At 36.8% G+C, this 27,480-nt stretch overlaps 1 protein-coding gene across 6 annotated transcripts in view; it reads left to right on the top strand.

The window, feature by feature from the left end:
• Positions 1-27,480, top strand: part of LOC127854988 (polypeptide N-acetylgalactosaminyltransferase 5-like) — a 137,664-nt gene that overhangs the window by 94,364 nt on the left and 15,820 nt on the right. For 5 of the 6 annotated variants that reach the window (XM_052390203.1, XM_052390204.1, XM_052390207.1 and 2 more), the window contains exons 8-12: positions 2,995-3,112; positions 17,678-17,863; positions 19,666-19,794; positions 21,315-21,548; positions 23,036-23,080. In XM_052390203.1, coding sequence (XP_052246163.1) covers positions 2,995-3,112; positions 17,678-17,863; positions 19,666-19,794; positions 21,315-21,548; positions 23,036-23,080 — 712 coding nt within the window. The remainder of the gene's footprint in view (positions 1-2,994; positions 3,113-17,677; positions 17,864-19,665; positions 19,795-21,314; positions 21,549-23,035; positions 23,081-27,480) is intronic. The other variant, XM_052390208.1, reaches the window with a different exon arrangement.

Genomic DNA, 27,480 nt, shown 5'->3' with positions numbered 1-27,480 from the left:
TGGGTGTGGATTGGCTGCACATGCAGCAATTGTTTGTGTCAGCCTCATCCTCTGAAGACTAATCAATAGCAGGGACAGGTGATAAGGCTGCAATAGTTCCTGAAGGTCTAGGTTGATAGTTTTGCAAAATTTCTGGGACTTTGTCCTTTTTAGCTCACCTGAGCACAACGTGCTCATGGTGAGCTATTGTGATCGCCTTTTGTCCGTCGTGCGTGGTGCATCGTCAACATTTACCTTGTTAACACTCTATAGGCCACATTTATTGTCCAATCTTCATGAAACTTACTCAGAAGATGTGTCCCAATAATATTTTGGACGAGTTCGAAAATGCTTCCGGTTGATTGAAAAACATGGCCGCCAGGGGGCGTGGCAGTTTTCCTTATATGGTTATAGTATAACCTTGTTAACACTCTAGAAGTCACATTTATTGTCCGATCTTCATGAAACTTTGTCAGAACATGTGTCCCAATAATATCTTGGACGAGTTCGAAAATGGTCCCGGTTGGTTGAAAAACATGGCCGCCATGGGGGCGTGGCAGTTTTCCTTATATGGCTATAGTAAAACCTTGTTATCCCCCGCCAGAGGCGGAGGGATATTGTTTTGGCGTTGTCTGTCCGTCCGTCCGGCACTTTTGTGTCCTTCTTTGGTGGATTTCATTTAAACTTGGTATGAGTATATATATGCATAAGAGGATGATGCACGCCAAATGGCATTGTACACCATCTGTTAAAAACAGACTTATGGCCCTTTGTATCTTGAAAAAATGCTTTTTAGTGTCCGGAGCCATATCTTGGAAGTTCTTTGGCGGATTTCATTGAAACTTGGTATGAGTATATATATGCATAAGAGGATGATGCACGCCAAATGGCATTGTACACCATCTGTTAAAAACAGACTTATGGACCTTTTATATCTTGAAAAAATGCTTTTTACTATAGGCACTTTTGTGTCCGGAGCCATATCTTGGAAGTGCTTTGGCGGATTTCATTTAAACTTGGTATGAGTATATATATGCATAAGAGGATGATGCACACCAAATGACATTGTACACCATCTGTTAAAAACAGACTTATGGCCCTTTGTATCTTGAAAAAATGCTTTTTACTATAGGCATTTTTGTGTCCGGAGCCATATCTTGGAAGCGCTTTGGCGTATTTCTTTGAAACTTGGTATGAATATATTCCTGCGCCAGAGGCGGAGGGATATTGTTATGGCATTGTCGTCCGTCCGGCTGTCCGTCTAGCACTTTTGTGTCCGGAGCCTTCATCCGTCCAATTTGCACCCATCCTCAAACAAAGCATATGTTGCGGGGGATACCTTGGGCCTTTCAGGCCCTCTTGTTAACACTCTAGAAGTCAGATTTTTAGTCCAATCTTCATGAAACTTTGTCAGAACATGTGTGCCAATAATATCTTGGACGAGTTCGAAAATGGTTCCGGTTGGTTGAAAAACATAGCCGCCAGGGGACGTGGCAGTTTTCCTTATATGGTTATAGTAAAACCTTGTTAACACTCTAGAAGCCACATTTTAAGTCCAATCTTCATGAAACTTGGTCAAATCCTGTGTCCCAATAATATCTTGGACGAGTTCGAAAATGGTTCCAGTTGAATGAAAAACATGGCCGCCATGGGGCGGGGCAGTTTTCGTTAAATGGCTTTACTGTATGGTAAAACCTTGTTAACACTCTAGAAGTCACATTTGTGGTCCAATGCTCATGAAACTTGGTCAGAATATTTGAACTAATAATATCTGGGCTAAGTTCAAAAATGGTTGAAATCAGTTAAAAAACATGGCCGCAAGGGGGCGTGGCATTCTTCCTTAAATGGCTATTTACTAATAAACCTTGTTAACATTCTAGAAGTCACATTTATTATCCAATCTTTATGAAACATGATCTGAACATTTGTTCTAACAATAGCTTGAGTGAGTTTGAAAATGGTTATTGTTTGTTGAAAAACATGGCCGCCAGTGAGGGGGGCAGTTGTCCTTATATGGCTTTAGTGAAAACTTGTTGACACTATATTAGCCACATTTATTGGCCAATCTTCATGAAACTTGGTCAGAACATTTGTTCCAATGAAATTTTGCCGGAGATTGAAGCTGGGTCATATGAGCTCAAAAACTAGGTCACAAGGTCAAATATTAAAAAAACATGTTAAAAGTCAATTTTTTGGTCCAAAATAATCTTCATGAATCAGCTTGCATTTTTTTCAGAATAGTCTAGTTCATTTGGCTTTCAGGTGAGCGCCTAAGGGCCTGATGGCCCTCTTGTTTTTGTTCATCCTAATGCTCTTGTATGGAATGAACCAGAACATCTTCTTGTATGCCATGCAACAGTGGCTTTAATAGAGGCCCATGTCAGCAACACCTTGTCATAAACTGTGTTCATGGAAGTAGGTGAATAGCACCTGTAGTTCTTTTGTGGAACATGCAAAAAGTAATTATTAAATGAAAATAAGGAATAAACATAACCAAAATAAACACTTGCTACTTACAATTTTATTGAGCATATCCAAAAAAAATGTCCGGACTTCAAATCAAATTTAACGTGTACACTTTTTTATAGTGAAAATAAATCTATGTATTTGATGTTTTGTCCTATAACAGTCACGGACCAATGAATGAAAAAAGCAGGCTTTTGCCAACGAAATCGATGCACTTTCCCACGGTCTTATTTGCAAAAAAGTTGGGTGTAAAGTGTTCAAAAGTTTTGCATTAAGTAAAATACATAAAAATACATCAATTGCAAACCAATCAAATAGATCTTACCTTTGAACAAGCTTTTTTCCACATAACTAACAACAACTATAGTAAATTGTGCGTAGCATACCATCTGTTATTTTATGACGTTAACGGATGTTGCTTATGTATCAAACAGAGGCAAAACAAAAATGGCGTTGAATTAGGGCAGCGTTATTTCAGGTCACTCTACGATTAATAATATTATGTATTAAGCTGTAATAATGTAAGTGTCGTCTGTTGTTTTTCTTCAGGAGCCCTACCATGGCAGGCGGCCTGTTTTCTATCTCACGGGAGTATTTCAACGACCTTGGCACGTATGATCCGGGTATGGATATCTGGGGTGGAGAGAACCTAGAGCTCTCATTCAGGGTAGGTCCCATCTTCAGTTTTTTTATGTATCCCACCACTATAGTAGGGGACATATTGTTTTTGCATTGGTTGGTTTGTTGCTTGGTTTGTGTGTTTGTTTGTGCAAACTTTAACATTTGCAATAACTTTTGCAATATTGAAGATAGCAACTTCATATTTGGCATGCATGTGTATCTCATAGAGCTGCACATTTTGAGTGGTGAAAGGTCAAGGTCAAAGTCATCCTTCAAGGTCAAAGGTCAAATATATGGGTCAAAATCGCTAATTTAATGTACACTTTTGCAATATTGAAGATAGCAACTTGATATTTGGCATGCATGTGTATCTCATGGAGCTGCACATTGTGAGTGGTGAAAGGTCAAGGTCATCCTTCAAGGTCAAAGGTCAAATATATGGGGACATAGTGTTTCACAAACACATCGTTTGATATCTTTAAAATTTGTGGTCATATTAGGGACCCTATATCAATCGAAAATGGTTTGTATTTTTCGCAAATGGGACCAAAAAACTCCCAATTAAGGGTTAAAAAAAGGAGAAGATAATAATAATGAACAACTTTGAGGGCATCTCCGATTCAGCTCAATTAGTTGAACCTTAGTAAATATAATATTTGAAACAATTCAATTCTCAATTTTAAATTATTTGTTAACAAAAATCAGCAACTTTTTATTTCCCAATTTAAGCCAAAATTTGCATAACGTCCCAATTTTTCCCTATCAAAAGGGATCCGGCCCCATTCCCCAAAAAGTGAAAAGAAAAACACTGCTCTGGCGATGAGCTTCTCTCTGTTTGGAATGCTTGACACAACAAGCCCATGTCTAGTTGCTTACACTATGTACTACAGACTTGGGAGTCAATAGCTAGGTATCATTCCTGTATAAAGATCCCATAAGTACATAAGTGGTTGCCCCTGATTAAGCTCTTTTCGATAAGTCAGTAAGTGTTGTTGTTTGTTGGAATTTTAGCATATTGATGCAGTATTTCTACCATAACATGGTGCTACCAGTACGTAGTGCATGTTTAAACCTTTGCAACTGACATCTGATAAACTTGACTCAAATGTTAGAGGTGGGTGGGAATAGTAGTACAAATAACACCATGATCAATCCTTATAAGTGGACGGGTTGGGATCCTGATTCACAATCTCTTGGTTTGCAGTCTAAGGCTTTTCTTGCTCATTAAATTAGTAGATATAAAGATTATATGACCTAGACTAGATGCCCTTCACATAGATTTTCATGCCTACATTTCAGGTTGTCAATGCAGTATACAATCCTGTTTATTACATTATATGTTGAAATGCAGCAGGTGGCGTCAAACAGGTGGTTTCTGTCAATAGCTTAAGTTTGCATGGATATATTTCAATAAAACTTTTGATAAAGCAAGCTTACATCAAGATCTAGCTGGCTGGGGATTGTATTTGGATTGTTAAGTCAAGGTCAAGGTCACTGTTTCTAAAAAAAGACAGACTATTTCTGCTCAATCTTTTGTTTGGATGGAGCAATTGCCCTGACATTGTATGTGCAGGTATGTAGCGGATCAGTGGTCTAGTGGTAACACACTGGCTTCACAATCCAGAGATCGCTGGTTTGATCCCCCGCTGCACCTAACCTACTAACTCGTCTTTCGCATGAGACGTTAAACCGAGGTGCAGTGTACTAGGTGCTATACACCGGGCACTTAAAGACCCAGGGTCACCTCTGGAACGGGGTGCCTCCTGTATCTTTCACTATCCCCCATAACCAACTAACACGTCTTTCTGGGGGCGATGGCCATATGGGAGACAATGCCGGTGCACTCGATAAAAAAAAATAATGAAGAAGAAGATGTGCAGGTATCTTACACGCTGACATAGCTTGGATTGCACAGTTATGTCAATGACTATCTTGATTGTTGAAAACCTGGTTTGGTGGCTTTGACATGTTTCTATTTGCCTTTAACTTTCCTCATTTAATTATGTGATGGTAGCGATTGAACCCTTTACCACTTCGATACGTATTTTGATTCGATTGTAGTCCTTAAGAAAGTTATATTTAATTAAATGACTTTCGTACTAAATTCAAGTTTTAAATGCTTTATTTCTAGGTCTTAGTTACTGATGAGCAGCAAACAGCATAAAACCTAAACACTGCGAGTTACTAGCATGCTGTTCTGGTTTTATGCTGGCTTGAAAAAACATTTTCACTTTGTGTCTTATGGGGGGAAGGGTTAATAAATAAGTAAAACATATGTTCAGTAGAGTATATTACAAAATGTTCCACTACATTTCCTTGACAACTAAGTTTTAACTTGTTGCTATGTCAGACAGTTTCTATTGTTATCTATAGGTCAATACATCATATCTGTCCAGCAATGGACAAAGTTTCTGTGGCTATAATCAGACCAGCAGACCATAAACATCCCAAATCCGATGGGCTCTTATTTGGACAACCATCTCTTCAAGTATTTGATTCAATGATAACTTTTGTCAAATCCATTGCTTGGCAGAATCCGAATAACTTACACTTCAACACCGTTATTTCGAAGTCGTCGGGACTGTTAATTTTTTTTTTCGGATTAACGATAATTTGAAATAAACATTTGACAGACGACTTCTCTGATTCTGTAATAATAAAACGTTGTTGAATTCGCATGGTTTGGTTACACACTACTATTTATAATTGTTTTACTTAAAAACATAAACTTATCAGATTGCAATAGATTTCTACTTGTAACAATAGGGAATAAAACGATTATTGTTCTTCTTTTTATGTTTTCTCTAAGTACAGAACATATTAAGTATAATAAATATGCACTAATTATCAGACCATATAAAATCTAAGGAGTAGCACAAATTGTCACACATGTATATACAGATGAATACGTTTTCGGAAATGAATTAACATTTTTATGTCCCCCACTATAGTAGTGGGGGACATATTGTTTGTGCCCTGTCTGTTGGTTGGTTGGTTGGTTGGTCTGTTGGTCTGTTTGCGCCAACTTTAACATTTGCAATAACTTTTGCAATATTGAAGATAGCAACTTGATATTTGGCATGCATATGTATCTCATGGAGCTGCACATTTTGAGTGGTGAAAGGTCAAGGTCAAGGTCATCCTCCAAGGTCAAAGGTCAAATATATGGGTCAAAATCGCTAATTAAATGTACACTTTTGCAGTATTTCAATATTCAAGATAGCAACTTGATATTTGGCATGCATGTGTATCTCATGGAGCTGCACATTTTCAGTGGTGAAAGGTCAAGGTCAAGGTCCTCCTTCAAGGTCAGAGGTCAAATATATGTGGCCGATATCGCTCATTTAATGAGTTCTTTTGCAATATTGAAGATAGCAACTTGATGTTTGGCATGCATGTGTATTTCATGGAGCTGCACATTTTGAGTGGGGAAAGGTCAAGGTCAAGGTCATTCTTCAAGGTCAGAGGTCAAATATATGTGGCCCAAATCGCTTATTTTATGAATACTTTTTCAATATTGAAGATAGTAACTTGATATTTGGCATGCATGTGTATCTCATGGAGCTGCACATTTTGAGTGGTGAAAGGTCAAGGTCAAGGTCATCCTTCAAGGTCAAATATATGGGTCAAAATTGCTCATGTAATGTCACTTCTGCAATATTGAAGCTAGCAATTTTATTTTTGAAATGCATGTGTATCTCATGGAGCTGCACATTTTGAGTGGTGAAAGGTCAAGGTCAAGGTCATCCTTCAAGGTCAAACGCCATATAGGGGGACATTGTGTTTCACAAACGCATCTTGTTTGTTAATAAAAGGCGATGTCTCTCTGAACACTGGCCTTAGCAGCACTAAACTGGACGCTAGTAACATATTTCTCCAATTTGTCAAGGACGTTGAAGAGCTCACTTCCGCCCGTGTTTTGCCCGCAGAAGGTAGAGTTTATATAAGATGAATTTAATTGGACGACATTTACTCAGACCTAACATGACACGTTTATTTGTTACTAAAGAATGCAAAACTACATAAATAGTAATTATCAGCTTTTGATGACAATATAAAATTAGCATGCTACGCGCAGACGACAAAGGTGTAATTATCAGCTTTTGACGCGCCACGCCCAGATGACATAAGTATGAAATTATGCTCAGCGTTTTGCAGCTTTGACTTTGGATTAAAAATTGATGATTAGGTGCGAATTATAGTGTTGGGACTGACAGAATCCCTTCGAATTAACGATTTTTTTCAGTTTAACGAAGTTCGGATTAACAATGAAATTTAACATTAAACAAAGAAGAACCAAAATCCATACCGGAAAAATACCTTGAAATAACGATGACGTCGGATTATCGGTGTTCGAAATAATGGTGTTGAAGTGTATTTATTATAAGGGCTTAACTCTATTTGCATAAATGGACACTTAAATTGCTCTTAGATAATAAAACATTCATATAGGAGAATATTAATTAATATCACGGTGTCCTAAGCATTTATTTTGCTGCTTAGGAATCCATCAAACATCACCAAAAACACAAAACACCAGGTTTATCATGGTAAGAATATGTAAGATATGGGAGATAATTGAATTTAAGCACCTGTGTATGTTTATATAAATCTTTCAAGTCGGAGTTACAGAAGAATCAATAAAAAAACACACACATAAAGCAATTTATTGAACACAACAATAAAAAAAATCTATGTGTACCTTTGAAACAATTCAATATCAATATATTTACCAAATTTAATGATGGAAGTAAATAAGTGTTGTCTTTCAAAAAGTATCTAATTTTATTTTGCAAAAGTATCCATTTATATTTTATGTGTAAGTATGATAACTACAATAAAACATATTTTAAAATGAATTAAATATTGGATTGAAAAAATTAATGATTTTTTTCCACAACACTAGAATTTGTTGTGATGAGTTACAATATGTCAGTATCTTATTGCAATGATTAGAGGTTTAGACACTGGTAATAAGTTAACATGATTGATACAAGCGGAAAAGACCAGACGGCAGACAGTTCAAGCCTTCAATCATCAATTTGTCTCTAGAGATTTTCTTGCTGTTTCTTTGATAGACAAGTCTAATGTGTCAAAGTGATTGATGCATGATTGAAGCATGTAGTGAGTTGTAACCTGTTTGTCTTGCAAATTGACTTAAGTGTACTATTTTGTTCTCTTCTGTCATCTAAACAGAGAAAATAGGATATTGTACCCCTATAGGGACAGCTGTGTATGGCAGAGTACCTCTGTGAGTTGATTGGTTGTGTGTGTCTGTCCAGTCTGTTAGGATCAAACAACATTACTTTGTGATCACCGTGAAGTGAAAATGTGCAGGACTTTTTGTCATCCCCAGTCATCCTTGTATTCAATAGTTAATAGCCCTTGAATGTAGCGAATGTGTTTCTAGTGTTGTTGATATTTAGCTGCACTCTGGGAAAACTTTACCCCTTTGTATGCTGGGAAATTTGTCGTCTGCTAAAATGTTGTCTGCTGAAGTTCTAAAATTAACATTTTATTCTATTTTTTTCAAAGAATACTATCAGAATAGCAAACAGTTTGGATCTTGATGAGACGCCACATTCTGTGGCGTCTCATCTGGATCCAAACTGTTTGCAAAGGCCTTCAAAATTCGGTTCCAGCACTGAAAGGGTTACACACAACTGTTATGCCTGGTTTTCCTGGAGACCGACTCATTAGGTTCAAACCTATTTATTTAAGCTTTATTGCATGAAAAGCCTTAGGGTAGTACAGACACTTGTGAGAATCTTGGTTAAACTAGTACATGGATTCTAAGAGAGGATTGAGAGAACTCTCCTACCATCAAACTGCTGACCTCAACATTGCAGTGCAGACATCAAATCCACGACACCGCAAAAACATTAAGAAAAATAAATTTAAATTCAAAGGTTCGAATATGTCTCTCCAATAAAATGCACAAGTTTATAACAAAATTTATTGTATAAATGAATGCTAATTATGACCCAGTATGCTTCTTTCATGGCAAATAAATTTTACTGGTCTCGCAAAGGAGATTTGCTTTTTATTACATCTATAAATTATTTACAAAATTGTTTAATAAAAATCCTTGAAGTGTTAAATATCTTTGTATGTTAATAATAATAATATGGCCTGACTTGTTTATACACAATAAATCGTTTTAATGTGTTAAGATATGATAATTTAATAAGCAGGAACTGATTAAAAGTTATTAATAAGATTTAATTTTGTAATTCATATGCAATCATTACAGTTTATAGTCAATAAGGAAATGGTGCCCTTTTGGCTTTGGTTCAGTATTGATGCAGCAATGCATTAAGACTAGTTGAACAAACCAACTTTAACATACAACTTGGACGAAAAATCTTGGTCTACCCACAGTGGACACACAAACTTGAACAAACAGCCTTGGACAAGACACCTTGGACAATCAACATTGGACAAACAGCCTTGGACAAGCAACCTTTGACATACAGCATTGGAGAAACAACATCGGACAAACAACATTTGACAAACAGCCTTAGACAAACGGCCTTAGACAAGAAACCTTTACAGACAACCTGGACAAACAACCTTGGACACACATTCATAACAAACAAACTTTGACAAACAACATTGGAAAAACAGCGTTGAACAAACAACCTTGGACACACAACCTTGAAAAAGCAAGCTGGACAAACAAACATGGACAAGCTAGCTGGATGAGTAACCTGGACAAACAACCTTGGAAAAGCAAGCTGGACAAGCAACCTGAATAAACAAACTTTGACAAGCAAGCTAAACAAGCAACCTGGATAAACACACTTGGACAAGCATGCTGGACAAGCAACCTGAACATACAAACTTGGACAAGCAAGCTGGATAAGCAACTTGGACCAATGAACTTGGACAAGCAAGCCAAACAAGCAGCCTGGACAAACAAACTTGGATAAGCAAGCCAGACAAGCAACCTGAACAAACAAACTTGGACAAGCAAGCTGGACAAGCAACCTGAACAAACAAACTTGGACAAGCAAGCTGGACAAGCAACCTAGATGAACAAACTTGGACAAGTAAGCTGGATGACTAACCTGAACCAACAAACTTGGACAAGCAAGCTGGACAAACAAACTTAGACAAGCAAGCTGGATGAGTAATCTGAACAAACAACCTTAGAAAAGCAAGCTGGACAAGCAACCTGAACAAACAAACTTGGAAAAGCAAGCTTGACACAAGCAACCTGGACATACAAGCTTGGACAAGCAAGTGGGATGAGCAACTTGGACAAGCAAGCTAGACAAGCAACCTGGACAAACAAACTTGGAAAAGAAAGCTTGACAAGCAACCTGGACAAACATTCTTGAGCAAGCAAGCTTGACAAGCAACCTGGACAAACAAATTTAGACAAGCAACCTGGACAAACAACCTTGGACAAGCAAGCTGGGCTAGCAACCTGGTCAAACAACATATCATATGACAAGCAACCTGGGAAAAAACCTTTGACACGCTACCCGGACACACAAATTTGGGCAAGCAACATTGGACAAGCTACCTGGGAAACATAGCCTTTGACAAACAACCTTAATAAACTGGCTTGGACAAACAAAAATGCAGAGCTATCTATCTAAGTAATTATCCTGATACATATGCAATTATAGTATAAAGTTATTTAAGAATATTAATGTACATTATGTATAATTAATAAATCTTTTCAAATTTTACACTTTTTTCATAGGTTTAAGAACAGTATATGATTTAATATCACACGATATTTATTCCTGATTATTTTAAATATTTAAAATAGAATGCAATATTTATGGTTTCGTGACATTTCTTGGAAGTTATAAAGCATGAACTGCATAAATGATGCACTCAATTAACATGAAATGTCATTTTAATGACTTTATGTTACAAAAAGACATATGGGTTGTGTTAGGGGACAAATTTTCTTAATGCATGTATGTAAAGAGTGCAATGAAATGTCCAAATTAAGCCTTGCAGTCTGCTCATGCTTAATCATGTGCAACATTTTCTGCTTTTAGTCTTTTTTAAATGTAAATGCAGCCAAGCTAAAGTGTTTTTCCTTATTAGCCTGTGCAGAATTCACATACTAATTTGGGACAATACTTTGTGCACATGCATTAATCCCAGTTTTTTTCCAGAGACTAGCTTAAATATAAATAAATCATTATGAGATGAAACAGAATAATTTTGGGGTTTCTATGACCCTTTGAACAGTAAAAGTACATGAATATATTATATATATAAAATATAAGTTTGTTTGTCTGATTTCTGCTAAGTCACATAAGTTGAAAACTATATGTGTATTTGCACCTTATTATTTTTTATTCTGAAATATTGACTGTTCATATATCAACTGTTAAATGAGTATCAAGCTGAAACTTCATGCAGGTCACATCACTCCTTCAGACTCATAAAAGATAATAATTGTACACCTCTCTTTTTAATAATGGTAGTAAAACCCATTCTTAAAACCAAAGTAGTGATGTCCTTTGACAAAGTGGCATGAAGTGGCAGTTGGATCATACATTACATTGACAGTTTTATAGATGAACTTTTTCAGGACTTGTAAATTGTATTACAAAAATGCAGCCTGTTAATGTCAGATATGTTGGGTGACAATCACTCTTGAAGTGTTTCTGTATTAATTGTCTTGTGAAAGCTACTTCAGATCTGAATGCTTAACTATGAACTAGTTTCTTTGGTAATGCACTATTACAAACAGGGATCATATTTTTTTCGGTTTTGTCGGTCCTAGACCGATTGGGGTCATGAAAGACCGATTGAAAATCCCAAACAGTCGGTCCGATTCTGTTTGCTAAAATTCCCATGTCATGAAATCGATTACACAGTGTACATGCTAACACACCCTAATGACATTCTTATCTCGATTATGTGTGAAAAAAACATTCGCTTCAGTTTCTAAACCGGTCAGGACCGGTTTATTGCACGTCAGACCAAGAATCAAAAACTTGTGAACAGCGGATTAAAGACGCATCCGAAAAGACGCGTCTGAAAGCACGCGCTGTAACTAAACAAAACATGCCGATACATTTTCCACCAGCGTAATAATCCGGTAATATAATTATGAATGAAAGTCGCTGTTCTGATCGACAGAACAGCCGAAAGTTATTTTTATGGGCGAAACTTCACATTAAATAGTACACAAGAAAATAATATACATTGTATAAATCTTTAGTAAAACCGTGTTAGAATCGAAATAATTCGTGTACTTTATACTTTGTTGTTGAATAACTCACGACCGGAAAATTAGATGCGTGGTTTCAAATGTTTCGCTCTCGTGATTAAATCCCTACGCATCTAAACTATCGGCCGTGGGTTATTTGACAACATAGGCCTACTATTATTATTTCTTAATTATTTGGTGTGTTATTGTCAGTAGCCAATCTACGCACAGTCATTTGTTTGGTTCAGTGCATGTTTGTAAGCTATTATCGAGTCGACAACAATTTAAAACATCGGTATAGACTTATGAAAAAGTCTGCTAAAACAGCACACGAAACAACAATAAAATAGCAAATGTTAAAACCAGTTGAGAAAACTTGTTCTGTTTAATAAAAAAATGCCTAATGGAATTTTACTTGTACATTTATTATATCACCTTCATGAATGGCAAAATCAATGGTATATAATTTAACGTAATTTGTCATGATTTCGGACATAAATTTTCGGATACTTTTTCCCCATTTATATCCGGACCGATTGATGTTGCGGGAAAATATGATCCCTGATTACAAATGTGGGCTTTCTCATTAGAAGTATTATTAGAATGTTCATGCTCAGTAGTGCTGCAACAATATACCGGTATATCGGTATGTATCGCAATACGCATATTGTATTGCGATACGATTTTCGCCATACCGGTACGAAAATTTTACAAACATGCATCTACATTTCGTTCAGAAAAGCCATCCAAAATAATGATATCAAGATAAACAAAACAAAGCGGTATTTTGTAAAAATAAATTGTTACGTAAAATGGCATTCTAAAAAGTCTATTATACAGAGTAGCGTTGTTACATGGGAGCATTTATTCTATGCTTTTAAACGAATTATCGTTGAATTAATTACGTACAACTAAATGTTTCATTCGATTCTGAAATGAGCATTATAAAATTTATAATCCGAATTTCAGAAACACGCTTCCAAAATGTAATGCTAACGCAACAATAAAAAAAGTGCTTTATTCTTTTTCTCAATAAAAAGCGCGCGAAAATTATACAGACGTGTAGAACGTCGCGTGGAAAGTGTGGGTGTATTTGTGTTGTATAAAACGGGAACATCACGTCAGGCGATTTACGCGTGTTCAGTGGGAAAAAAAACGCCCGATTGGAAGTTATTTCATCACATCTTTAAATAGTAGCAAATGCCAAAATGTATTTGATATTTAAGAAAATTGGCGAATGTTTGTGTTTTGTGTTATTCTTGAGCATTTTTATACTAAACATTTACCAGAATTTGCTTTAAAACTGGAATATACGGGATTATCCGGTAATTGGCGAGTTATAATTCTGGTACAAGTAAGCAATATATTGCGATATATTGCAATACGGGTTTTTGAACTGATAATATATCGCAATACGCTTTTTGGCGTATTGTTGCAGCACTAATGCTCAGTAAAAAAACAAACTTATTTGCAATAGCAGTCTTCTGCTTTGTTTCAAAAACATCTTGATGGCTTGTTTGCTGTAAAATAAAGAAAACAATAACTAAAAATAATGTTAAGTTGTTATATGAGCTTTGAATCCAATCACGCACACGATGCAGTTCTGTTCAGAGTTACTCCCCACCGATCTTTTAAAGCATATAGTAAGGTAATGTTAAAACTTATCTTTTTCTTTGTTTTAAGTCATTAAGCAAAGGAACGCTTCTTAAATAGTGGGCAGTTTTCACATTTTCCTTGCAGTTATAAGTGGTTTATGCCATTTAACCCCCTTTGTCCCTTCTATTATTATGCCCCCCTTCAAAGAAGAGGTATATTGTTTTGCACATGTAAGTCTGTCGGTCCGTCCGTCCGTCCAACAAGTGGGTTCCGGATGATAACTCAAGAACACTTAGGCCTAGGATCATGAAACTTCATAGGTACATTGATCATGACTGGCAGATGACCCCTATTGATTTTTAGGTCACCAGGTCAAAGGTCAAGGTGTTTTGGGGGCATATGTCTCCGACCGTGGAACACTTGTTTATTTAAGTAATTGGTTTATTTATCAATCAAGACAATAATATTATTATCTATCATTTTGAACTTTGTTTTAATGCTGAACACTTGAGGTTCACATACAAGTTTTTTAACTAAATTAATATGAAAGTAAGGTAAGTTTATTTATAAAACCTTAAACCACAATGTTAAATAACAATGTATAGAATGTGTTGGTGTTATAAGGAAATAGTGAAGGTAATGATGCTATGTAAGAAATAAGCAAGTCCAAGAAACAGAAGACCAATGGCGTTGAGAGATAGATTGGTTAACTACTTGAAATAGAATACACTCATGCTGTTATAATTTGGAATATACTATGATGCAATGCACGAGTCAGACATTCAACAATACATCATTGTTTAAATTAAGATCCTTAACTTTATTAAACTGGATAGCAGACTTTAAGCGTGCCTTAAGGTTATAAACATGTAAGAACATTCATTAACACCTTGACTTCATTAGACATATACATGTGTATTATCTTATATTAGACATGATATTTTGATTTACGTCTTACTATTGTCATAGGATGTCAGTAAAGACAATCTAAATATAAAGCAGTGGTTTGAAAATGTGTGTTGGTTGGCAAGGTTTATTCTTTTATGATGTTGAACCCTTTCCCACTCAGAAGCAAAGTAAACAGGGATATATGCAAACAGTTGAAAACCAGAGCAGCCGGTGAGTAACTTACAAGCTGTTCAGGTTTTGTGCTGTTGGCTGCTCATCAGCATCTTAGGATTGGAAAAGAAGAGTGGGATAGATCAGTAAACTGTTGGTACAGTGCTTGACTTAAAGGATCACTGGTTCCATCCCCAGCCTAACCACATACCGTGTGAGGAATCGGCCATAAAATCCTTTATAGGGCCATTTCCCCCCTACCTCTGAGTCAAGTAATGCAATTGTCAGTTACTGGTAGAAGTATGGCACTGGTAAACAAGGTAACCCTGGAAACATGTGAGCAGGTTAACTGACAGCCATAATATGACTGAAATACTGTTTAAAGCCACAACAAAAACAACTTAACAAACTAACAAACACTCATAGCTCCTATTTTCAGTACATGTAGGTGTTGATGTGCAGTTGGACCCTCAATATTGTACCATGCTATGAGACGCCCTCTGAGAAAAGTGGGTTTAATGCATGTTGGTAAAGTGTTATCCCAGATTAGCCCATGCAGTCCACACAGGTTAATCAGGGACAACACTTTCCACTTTTATAACATTTTTTGTTAAAAGAAAGTCTCTTTTTAGTTTAGTCATCCCTGATAGCCTGTGCAGAAATTTTAACGCGCATTCATTTAACCCTTTCACCATAAGAAGCAAAGTTAAAATGGCTTTTGCAACCAGCATAAGACCAGAACAGCCTGCAAGTAACTCACAGTCTGTTCAGGTTTTATGCTGTTTGCTGCTCATCAGTAACTAAGGGTTAAAAATGAAGCCTTTAAAACTTGAATTTAGCAAAAAAGGTATTTGATATGAAAATTTCTAAGGGACTATAGATGCAAAATACGTATCTAAGAGGTATAGAGAATACTAGGTTAGCGTTGAATACAGAGAAGTTTATGTTGCCAGGCCTAGAACGCCGGGAGCGCGAGCCTTGGCGAGCGCTTTCGGTGTTCGAGCCGAGCAACATAAACTTCTCTGTATTCAACGCTAATCCTACTATTCTATTTATCCCATTTGATTTTTTTTCAACGTGACATTTAACATAACTAGATCTAATTACCTTAGCCTAACAGTTATTTTAATTCATTCTTAAAAATCGCTTAAAATCTAAAGAATGTAACCATGCGTAGTGATATAAATGTATTTGTTCTGGTACGCAAAATAGTCTTAAAAAAATTAACACACAAACTGTAAAACTAGTAAAAATATCACCATATGCCTCAATTCAATTTTAGGCAGCATGTGAATTGTAACACATTACCACCGCGAAAAGAAGATTTTACTTTACTATAATTCATTTTATTTTCGAAAGAAAGTGATCAAAATCCAATATCTCGGCGATTGCTCCTGACAAAATGATGTTGATGTCAACATAGATTCTACATGACATTTGTACACTATCGACGAGTAAACAGACAATTGCAGCGACTGACACTTAATTTGATTTAATAAGCAGGGCAATACGTTTTCCGACTTCGTCGACGAATTTAAGGACGCGCAGAATGTGTTTTTTTATATAATGTTATGGGTATGCTGTGTGTGATCCAATTCATCAATGGCCCCCATGTTAAAATCATTTCCCCGAGAACAGGGAACGACAAAAGTACAAACAAAATCCAAAACACTTTCGAACTAGTATCTTACCTTTAAAATCCATCCAATAATCCATTTAACTCAATAATTGGCGATTTTGCGTCTAGGGTCTTTAATAATAATTTTAGCATAGTTAAATAAAGACCCTTACGCCATCCTATCACTATTTTCAAATGAATTTATGAACTCGATAAACTTTCTTCTTCGTCACACGCTACGTCATGTACTCTATGTACATTACTGCTGTTAAAATGAACCGGAGCAGTTTATCAAATAATAGCCGTTGGTAAACTCGGATGCATTTGCAGATTTCTGCATACAAACATAATTGTGTTTAAACTTGCACAATGTTATTTGTCTATGGTAAATGCCCTTATTGTACAAGAAAATAATTTAATATATAAATACACAAAGAGTGGAAAACATTCCATTACACAACAGATAAATCAGTGGATAATACCCGTGTACAAAATGGGATGTTCCGAATTCCAGTGTGGTGCTATTTTTACCATCAAAAACTTTACACAGCTCTATGCTTAACGTGAATTAAATCAGATAGCAAATATTGCAGATTATTTATGAATTGTGCGATATTTGTATGGCTTGTTGTACATTCTTCAACGTCAAAAGTATATGCATGGATTATAAGCAATGCACATTACACGAAATAAGGAAAATGTGATAAATTGACAATTCAAATACCGTATGTCGATATACAGTACATGTACATGTGAAATAAGTCGAGTTTATAATAAATCGTCAATTTTTTGGGGGAAAATGACGCAATAAGTGTCATTTTATGACGCCATCAATCAGCTGATTCATTATACGGATGGCGAAAAAATTATGTCAAAATATATGACTAGATTTAAAGGTTGAAGGTCGTATAATTTTGAAGCTAAAGTTTTCTCGACTTTATTAATTATGAAAAATCATTCAGTGGTAAAGTTAAAAGTAGTCCGTGCACTTGACAGGTATATCCCACAGTGTTGAATACAGGCTAGTATATCCCATAAGGTGTTATACCGTCAATATTGCGTTGAAAATGGGATAAAAAGGGTTAACCCCCTTTTCACAGAGCAAAGCTCACATTAACATCAACAATGGCTCCTCCTTTCTGCACTTGTAGGTGTGGATGTGTGGTGGTACCCTGGAGATCGTCCCATGCTCTCACGTTGGTCACATCTTCCGCAAACGCTCTCCCTACAAGTGGAGGGGTGGGGTAAACGTAGTCAAGAAGAACTCAATACGTCTTGCTGAAGTGTGGATGGACGATTACAAGCAATACTACTACGAGCGGTTTAATAATGACTTGGTATGTGTCCAGGGAATATTTATTATGCCCCCCTTCGAAGAAGAGGGGGAATATTGTTTTGCACATGTCGGTCCGTCCGTCCGTATGTCCGTCCGTCCACCAGATGGTTTCCGGATGATTACCTAAGAACGCTTAGGCCTAGGATCATGAAACTTCATAGGTACATTGATCATGACTCGCAGATGAATCCTATTGATTTTCAGGTCACTAGGTCAAAGGTCAAGGTCACGGTGACCGGAAATAGTAAAATGGTTTCCGGATGATAACTCAAGAAAGCTTATGCCTAGGATCATGGAACTTCATAGGTACATTGATCATGACTCGCAGATGACCCCTATTGATTTTCAGGTCACTAGGTCAAAGGTCAAGGTCACGGTGACCCGAAATAGTAAAATGGTTTCCGGATGATGACTCAAGAACGCTTATGCCTAGGATCATGAAACTTCATAGGTACATTGATCATGACTCGCAGATGACCCCTATTGATTTTCAGGTCACTAGGTCAAAGGTCAAGGTCACGGTGACCCAAAAATAGTAAAATGGTTTCTGGATGATTACTCAAGAACGCTTACGCCTAGGATCATGAAACTTCATAGGTGCATTGATCATGACTCGCAGATGACCCCTATTGACTTTCAGGTCACTAGGTCAAAGGTCAAGGTCACGGTGAATTGACACAGTAAAATGGTTTCCGGATGATAACTCTAGAAAGCTTACGCCTAGGATCATGAAACTTCATAGGTACATTGATCATGACTTGCAGATGACCCCTATTGATTTTCAGGTCACTAGGTCAAAGGCCAAGGTCACAGTGCCAAAAAACGTATTCACACAATGGCTGCCACTACAACTGACAGCCCATATGGGGGGGGGCATGCATGTTTTACAAACAGCCCTTGTTAAATAAGTAATGTAAATTAATTATAAGCTTAAAGTACTTATGATGCTGTTTATGTCCATCGCTATCATTTGTTTTCAGAACTTATCAATCATTGTGTGAACTATATAATTCAGACATATCATTATTTACATTAAATTTTGGCCCTCTTGTTACATGTTTTATTTATGTCCAGTGATTGATGTATATGAAAGTTAGACATGTAGTTATTTGATGAAGGTTGTCCTCTTGTGAAAGTTCTTTAATTTGGAGACAGGTATTATTAAGAAAAAGATTGGTTAAATGACTCACTGAAGAACTGCCTTAAATAATTTACTAATGTTCAAAAAACATGTTTTTATGCCCCCGAAGGTCGGCATATAGTGATTACATTTCCGTATGTCTGTCTGTCTTTCGGTCACACTTTGTGTTTAGGTTTAAAAAAATGCTCATAACTTCTCTGTCACTTCAGATGTAACCTTCATATATGGTATGCATGTGCATATGGACAAGGCCTTTCCATACGCACACAAATTTTGTCTCCTTGACCTTGACCTTGGGGTCCGCGCTTAGGTTTCGAAATCTGAGTTTAGGTTTTGAAAAAGCGTTTTTCCGGGGCATGTGTCATCATATGGTGACAGCTCTTGTTTGATGCATTGCATTTACTTGATTTGCTAACAAAATAAAAATGCACACATTTGTTGTAGAAGATTAAATTTGAAAATACTATTTTAATACTGAAGCAAATAACAATTTTTGTTTTATTCTGAATTTTTTAGATTTTTAGTTTTACAGAAAAGAAGTGTCCAGATTGAAGGCTAACAAGAACATTTTTCTTGAGATGCTTCATAAATATCTTAAATGGCTTTAAATGGATGAAATATGTTCTTAGTGTAAAAACTGTATTGCTGTGCTTTTCTTGTAGGGAGATTATGGTGACATCACTGAAAGGAAGGCGCTCAGAAACAAACTGAAGTGCAAGAGTTTTGATTGGTTCGTAAAGAATATTTATCCAGATCTGTTCGTACCTGGAGAGTCGATAGCTTCAGGAGAGGTTAGGACCTTCAGTCTGTGATTTGCTCTTCTTCTTTGTCTTGATTCTCTAACCTTATAAATTAATTTCAGTCTGTTTTGTTAGAATCTGTTATAATAAAAATTTGACAAAGCATAATTGATGTATTTTTCTCTTGATTTACCAGTGTTCATTTAACAAAGCTGAAAAGTCTTGTTTTTAAATTGGGTGGGTGGGTGTTCAGTTGGACGGAGTTAAAAAGGTGGTTTCTACTTAATAAATGTATTTTTTATTTGTCAATTAAAATACCATTTTAGATATAGCAAGATTATTAATTGGGCAAGTATGATCTAGATGTTTGCTACTAAAAGTAGTATGTTTTCCCTCAATAATCTGATGGAGATATTGCACTGAAACTTTGTATATAGGTAGCCTACATGCAGACCTAGTTTGTTATTGCAATTAGGGGAAGGCCAATCAAGGTTGAGGTCACTGTTAATTGTCCCCTACCGGTTTCACTTGTGGGTACTTATGGTTTTCGCTCTGTGTGTCTGTCGGTCCATTTGTCCATCGGTCCATCAGTTTGTCACACTTTTCTTGATCCTGCGATAACTTTAAAAGTTCTTAATATTTTTTCATGAAACTTGAAACATGAATAGATGGCAATATGGACATTATGCACGTCATTTCATTTTCTTCCTACGTCAAAAATTGTGGTCGCTTTGGCAACAAATAAAAAAAAAAAAATGCTAACAATGGTGGAGCCGTTAGGGGACATATATTGCTTGGCAATAGTCTTGTTAAAAATAGAAAACAAGTTTTTGCCAAAAAAAATGATGTGTAGATATTATGGAAAAATAATGTTTGTTGGTAACCTTCTTTTATACATATCTTTGAATTTATTTCTTCTGCCAGTTGAGTCATTGTGAATTTAACTAATACTTTCCATGGTTTCCACTCAGATATTTGAGGTTGATGTAGGTATTGTGCTGAAATTATTTTCTGTGTGTGTGTGTGGCTGACTGGCAGTCTTGGCTTTGGATTTTAAATTGAAAAAAAAGTTAACAACCTATTTTGATGGTGTTGCCATGTTCCTTATTGTTTCCTAAATCGACTCTGCCATGACTGTGATAATCTTTTGCATGAAAAAAGTTTTGCTATTTCCAGAAGTGCTGATAGCATGTCAGTCCATTAGAAATGTGTGCATACATTATGAAATGGCTGAAGAAGACTTGATTATGCCTTGGTATTGATAGGTTACAAACAGCTAATTGTCCTCACTCAATTTCAGATCAATGTATGTACAGGTTCTGATGAGTATATTTCACCCAACTATTTATTCATCACAAACAACTTTTTAAATGGACCAAATTAAAGGCAACACACTACTATTTTCACCACAATTTTCGTCAGATTTGTTATGAGACAAAATGTTAGGCTACACACTACTATTATCACCACACATTTCTTCATATATGTTATAAGACCAAATTACCATATCTTTCTTCTAATTCGCTATATGGCCAAATCAATGATAGGCTGCTAACTACTATATTCTTTAGATTCGCAATAAGGCCAAGCCGATGTGTGTGGACAGCGCGGTAGACACTCAGAACTACCACAAGCCGGTTAACATGTGGCCCTGTCACAACCAGGGGGGCAACCAGTACTGGATGTTGAGCAAGCATGGGGAGATTCGCCGTGATGACGGTTGTCTTGACTACAGTGGGGGCGAGAACGTGATCATCTACCCTTGTCACGGACAGAAAGGCAACCAGGAGTGGAATTATAGAGAGGTAGGAATTGGTGATCGGGGGCCTTAATTACATGTAGACAAATTGTTGCATTTCACGTAGGTCTAACTTTTGCATGTTTCACTGTTCTTCCTGAGCACTTTTTGCGCATGTGTACATCAATGTACAGTAACAACTAAATCTCATTTTCTGAGGGTTATTACCATGCAATTGTTATGCGATAAAACTAGAGTAGAACAGTTCTTTACAGAGAAATACTCCAATGCAATCATTATTCTTCAAGCTTTAATTGTGTGGGTTGTCTTATCCATATTTTTGGGGGCACACAGTTAATCAAGAATTCAACTCAATTAAATGTGTACATAAATATAACAGTACATATGAAACAAAAAAATATTCACTTGCAATGGCCATTGTTTTTGTTATGCCCCCCTTCGAAGAAGAGGGGGTATATTGTTTTGCTCATGTCGGTCTGTCGGTCGGTCTGTCGGTCGGTCTGTCCGTCCACCAGGTGGTTGTCAGACGATAACTCAAGAACGCTTGGGCCTAGGATCATGAAACTTCGTAGGTACATTGATCATGACTCGCAGATGACCCTTATTGATTTTGAGGTCACTAGGTCAAAGGTCAGGGTCACGGTGACCAGAAGTAGTAAAATGGTTTTTGAATGATAACTCAAGAACGCATACGCCTAGGATCATGAAACTTCATGGGTAGATTGATCATGACTTGCAGATGACCCCTATTGATTTTGAGGTCACTAGGTCAAAGGTCAAGGTCACAGTGACCCGAAATAGTAAAATGGTTTCCGGATGATAACTCAAGAACGCATACGCCTAGGATCATGAAACTTCATGGGTAGATTGATCATGACTTGCAGATGACCCCTATTGATTTTGAGGTCACTAGGTCAAAGGTTAAGGTCACGGTGACCCGAAATAGTAAAATGGTTTTTGGATGATAACTCAAGAACGCATACGCCTAGGATCATGAAACTTCATAGGTAGATTGATCATGACTTGCAGATTACCCCTATTGATTTTAAGGTCACAAGGTCAAAGGTCAAGGTCACGGTGACCTGAAATAGTAAAATGATTTTCGGATGATAACTCAAGCACGCTTTTGCCTAGGATCATGACACTTCATAGTTACATTGATCGTGACCCGCAGATGACCCCTATTGATTTTCAGGTCACTAGGTCAAAGGTCAAGGTCACAGTGACAAAAATCGTATTCACACAATGGCTGCCACTACAACGGACAGCCCATATGGGGGGCATGCATGTTTTACAAACAGCCCTTGTTTTTTTAAAGATTTCAAATGTTTGAGTCACCGCAATATAAAATCATTTAACAGGATCAGAAAGGTTCATGTAATGGATTGAACAAACTTACCTCTGTATTGCATCTTGCTTTGCTTCATGTAATTCTCTTTAATTATTCTTATAACTGAGTCTAACTGAGTAACTAAAGTAACTGACAAGCACTGTTTGAAACCACTAAACTCTACTTTGTGTAACTGTTTGAAGGAATACACATTTGCCAGTACGTCTCAGACGTGGATTTACACGCAGGTTAGTCCCTTATATGTTTGTTACAACTCACTGTGAATCACTCCATATGTGATATTACACACAAAGAGCTTGGTGTTGAAAAAGTTCAGGCCTTGAAGAATTTTTCCAGAGCCACTCACCCTGCAGGGCGAGTAGGTCTGACAATCCACTCGTCCTTCACTTTAATCTTAACTCGTCGTGCATTTAAAAAAATATATCTATATTTATAGTTATGATCAACCAAAACCTTTTAACCTACGTAACATAGTGACACTAAACTGCAAACAAATTAACTAGATTATCTGATGAATTTTATTTGCTTTCTTTACGTTTTCTTCACATGTTTCCTTTTCTCAATAATATCCGCTTCTCGTTTTGATGACCTTTCTTACTGTTCCCTGTCTCCAATACCTTGCAGATACAGTACAGCTAACGCGGCACAAACATAATCCGCGGCTACGCCACGGCCAGATTATTAGTATGCGGCGGCCGAATCGTGTGTTCACGCGGCGTATCGCCGTGGCACTTGGCATCGATCCGCGCAACGACACCGAGTCTGTGTTTACCTCGCGTACTTTCGTGGAGTAAATCCGCCGCATACGTACGCGGCGGATCGAGTGAAAAGATATCCACCTACATGTACATACATGTATGTGTAGCGTAGAATTAACTACGCGCAACTGTTTATGTTTCGTTCGATTATCATTATTATATTTGTAATCCGAAGCACACTTCAGAATTTTAATGCTAACGCGACCTTTGACAAATTCTAGCGTCAAATAAACAGTGCTAAAATATCCTTTGTTTCATAAAAAGCGCGCGAAAATTATGCAGACATGTAGACCGTCGTTTGGATAGTTTGGGTGTATTTTGTGTTGTATAAATACATGAACATCACGTCGGGCGTAAATCGCGTGTTCAGTGGAAAAAAAACCGCCCCGATTAGACGTTATTTCATCATCTCTATAAATAGTAACCAATGCCAAAATGTATTTGATACTTAAGGAAATATCGAGAATGTTTGTGTATCGTAAATATTTACCAGCATTTGCTTTAAAACTGGAATATACGGGATAATCGGGTAATTAGTAGCGATATTAACTGTATAATATGAACAAAATAAAACATGTATACGTATATTCAAACAATAGTTTTAATAAGCTGATAATTAACAAAACAACAAGTACGTCGTCACCGTCTTGATTACTGATGTGGCTTCAAACTGCTAATTTTCTCAGCTTAAATTTAATAGCAAAATCAACATGCAATTAATTTATAAATCCACCATATGCTGGAGCCTTGACCACTTGTATGTGCAAAACATAATTACGTGACCTTGTTTATGTGTGAAATACATACACTACGGGCGGGAAACAAACTTAAATGGCCAGACACATTAACTATGCTTACATGTATATGCTAATACAATCCGCGCACAATAAATTTATTATAAATTTAATAATTATTATAATTGTTCTTTCAAAATGTGTTGACTACATGTAACTAATAATTTTTAAAAAGATTTTTAGCCGGATTTTTTTCGAAAAAATCTCGGCTTATAGATTGATGTTGTCGGGCGGGGCGGGGGGGCGGGCGGGGGGGGCGGGCGGGCGGGCGGGCGGCGTGCTCGAAAATGTTAAAGTTCTTATTTCATGGTATAACTTTGGTATGCTTGGACCTAGAGTCTTCAAACTTGACATGAAGGTTGGCCAGGATTAACAGATGACCACTGGTCATTTCAAGGTCATTCATTTAAAGATCAAGGTCACTGTGACCTTCAATATAAAAAATGTTAAAGTTGTTATAACTTTGGTATGCTTGGACCTAGAGTCTTGAAACTTGACATGAAGGTTGGCCATAACTAGTTAGTAACCACTGGTCATTTCAAGGTCATTCATTTGAAGGTCAAGGTCACTGTGACCTTGAATGTAAAAATGTTAAAGTTCTTATTTCATGGTATAACTTTGGTATGCTTGGACCTAGAGTCTTCAAACTTGACATGAAGGTTGGCCAGGATTAACAGATGACCACTGGTCATTTCAAGGTCATTCATTTGAAGGTGAAGGTCACTGTGACCTTCAATATAAAAATGTTAAAGTTGTTATAACTTTGGTATGCTTGGACCTAGAGTCTTGAAACTTGACATGAAGGTTGGCCAGAACTAGTAAGTAACCACTGGACATTTCAAGGTCATTCATTTGAAGGTCAAGGTCACTGTGACCTTGAATGTAAAAATGTTAAAGTTGTTATAACTTTAGTATGCTTGGACCTAGAGTCTTGAAACTTGACATGAAGGTTGGCCAGAACTAGTAAGTAACCACTGGACATTTCAAGGTCATTCATTTGAAGGTCAAGGTCACTGTGACCTTGAATGTAAAAATGTTAAAGTTCTTATTTCATGTTATAACTTTGGTATGCTTGTACCTAGAGTCTTCAAACTTGAAATAAAGATTGGCCAGTACTAGAAGATGACCACTGGTCATTTCAATGTCATTCATTTGAAGGTCAAGGTCACTGTGACCTTAAATGTTAAAATGTTAAAATTGTTATAACTTTGGTATGCTTGGACATAGAGTCTTCAAACTTGACATGAAGGTTTGCAAGCACACTTAGATGACCACTGGTCATTTCAAGGTCATTCATTCTAAGGTCAAGGTCACTGTGACCTTGAATGTAAAAATGTTAAAGTTCTTATAACTTTGGTAGGTAAAAATGTTAAAGTTCTTATTCCATGTTATAACTTTGGTATGCTTGTACCTAGAGTCTTCAAACTTGACATAAAGGTTGGCCAGTACTAGAAGATCACCACTGCTCATTTCAATGTCATTCATTTGAAGGTCAAGGTCACTGTGACCTTCAATGTTAAAATGTTAAAATTGTTATAACTTTGGTATGCTTGGACCTAGAATCTCAAACTTGACGTAAAGGTTTGCAAGCACACTTAGATGACCACTGGTCATTTCAAGGTCATTCATTTCAATGTCATTCATTTGAAGGTCAAGGTCACTGTGAACTTAAATGTTAAAATGTTAAAATTGTTGTAACTTTGAAAAGTACTTACATTTCATTTTGACCTTTGAACAATATTTCAGTAATTTAAGTATTGCATTGACAAAAACACGAAAGGTACTTTCCTGTCATTTAAATAAAAAATCCGGCTTCAATGCGGTCATCTCCGACCGCGGAACTCTTGTTTATTTCATGATGCGCATCGACTCGGCATCATGTCGCGGATAGCGGCATGCCTTGGCGGACAGATGCGAAGTTTCGCGGCGTAATGCGACTTGCCGCCGCATACTGACGCGGCTTCAATGACTGACGCGACATCGACTCGTTTCGCCTTGCCGCGGCGGATCGCGAAATACGTTTGTTCCGCTTTGGCTGTACTGTATTTTAAAAATAGAACCCTTTTCCATGCTGAGTTTTAATATTTCAGACGAACTTTTACTGAAAGACACGCTTGATTGACAAATGGTTACAATATGGTAAATTTTGGCTAAGGCTTCTGATCACGAAATATTCTGTTTATTAATAATTATTGTTCAGTTTATTTTTAAATAAATATAAGAAGTATTATAATTAACCAGTTATGTATTATTTTTTTATTGATATATACATTAAAATCAAATTTTATTCTTCACGGAATGACCAATATATTGAACTGTTTTTTCACTGTTAATCGATTAGCTAAGAGCACTGACACCTACGAAAAGAGCGCAGCCAGTTACGAGAATTGTTTTTACTGTGCCCATGACGTCATTTTTCAATGTCAAAACAAAAGTGCAGTTTCTTTGTGTTCTAAATCTATTTTTTGTTTGTTCGAAAAATTGTTCGCAATTTGTATAGATGTGGCAGGAGTTCTGGAACTGAATTTATATTTCTCAACTTGAAAAACAGCACTCGCCCGGTCGGTCGAGTATTTAACAACTTTTACTCGCCCGAATGTCAACTTCACTCGCATATGCGAGCGGTCGAGTGGATTCTTCAAGGCCTGTAGTTGGCCAGTAATAATACCTCTATAGGGAGGGATATATTTGAGCTGCGTTCTGAGAAAACTGGGCTTAATGCTTGTGCGTAAAGTGTCCGCTTTTATGGTATTTTTAGTTTCAAGCAAGTCCCTGCTTACTGAAAATCAAGTTTAGTCGGAAAGTGTCGTCCCTGATAAGTCTGTGAAGTCTGGGATGACACTTTACGCACATGCATTAAGCCCAGTTTTCTCATTTGTTGTCATTCTGTCGGTCGGCGATTCAGTCTGGTTGTTGGTAGGTTTGTCAAAATAAAACAAGACATGTTACAAGTTTGTGAACATCTGCCACATTCCTTTAGTGATCATATTGAATCTTCATATATGCCATCAATATCAAGTTTAGATGTCCAAGGCATTTTTCATTTCAAACACTCCGCACATCCCTGAGTTATGT

This window comes from Dreissena polymorpha, chromosome 13, assembly GCF_020536995.1.
Source record: "Dreissena polymorpha isolate Duluth1 chromosome 13, UMN_Dpol_1.0, whole genome shotgun sequence".
Lineage (NCBI taxonomy): Eukaryota > Metazoa > Mollusca > Bivalvia > Myida > Dreissenidae > Dreissena > Dreissena polymorpha.
Note: the sequence above shows the minus strand (reverse complement) of the source record. Positions and strands in the feature narration are given on the sequence as shown.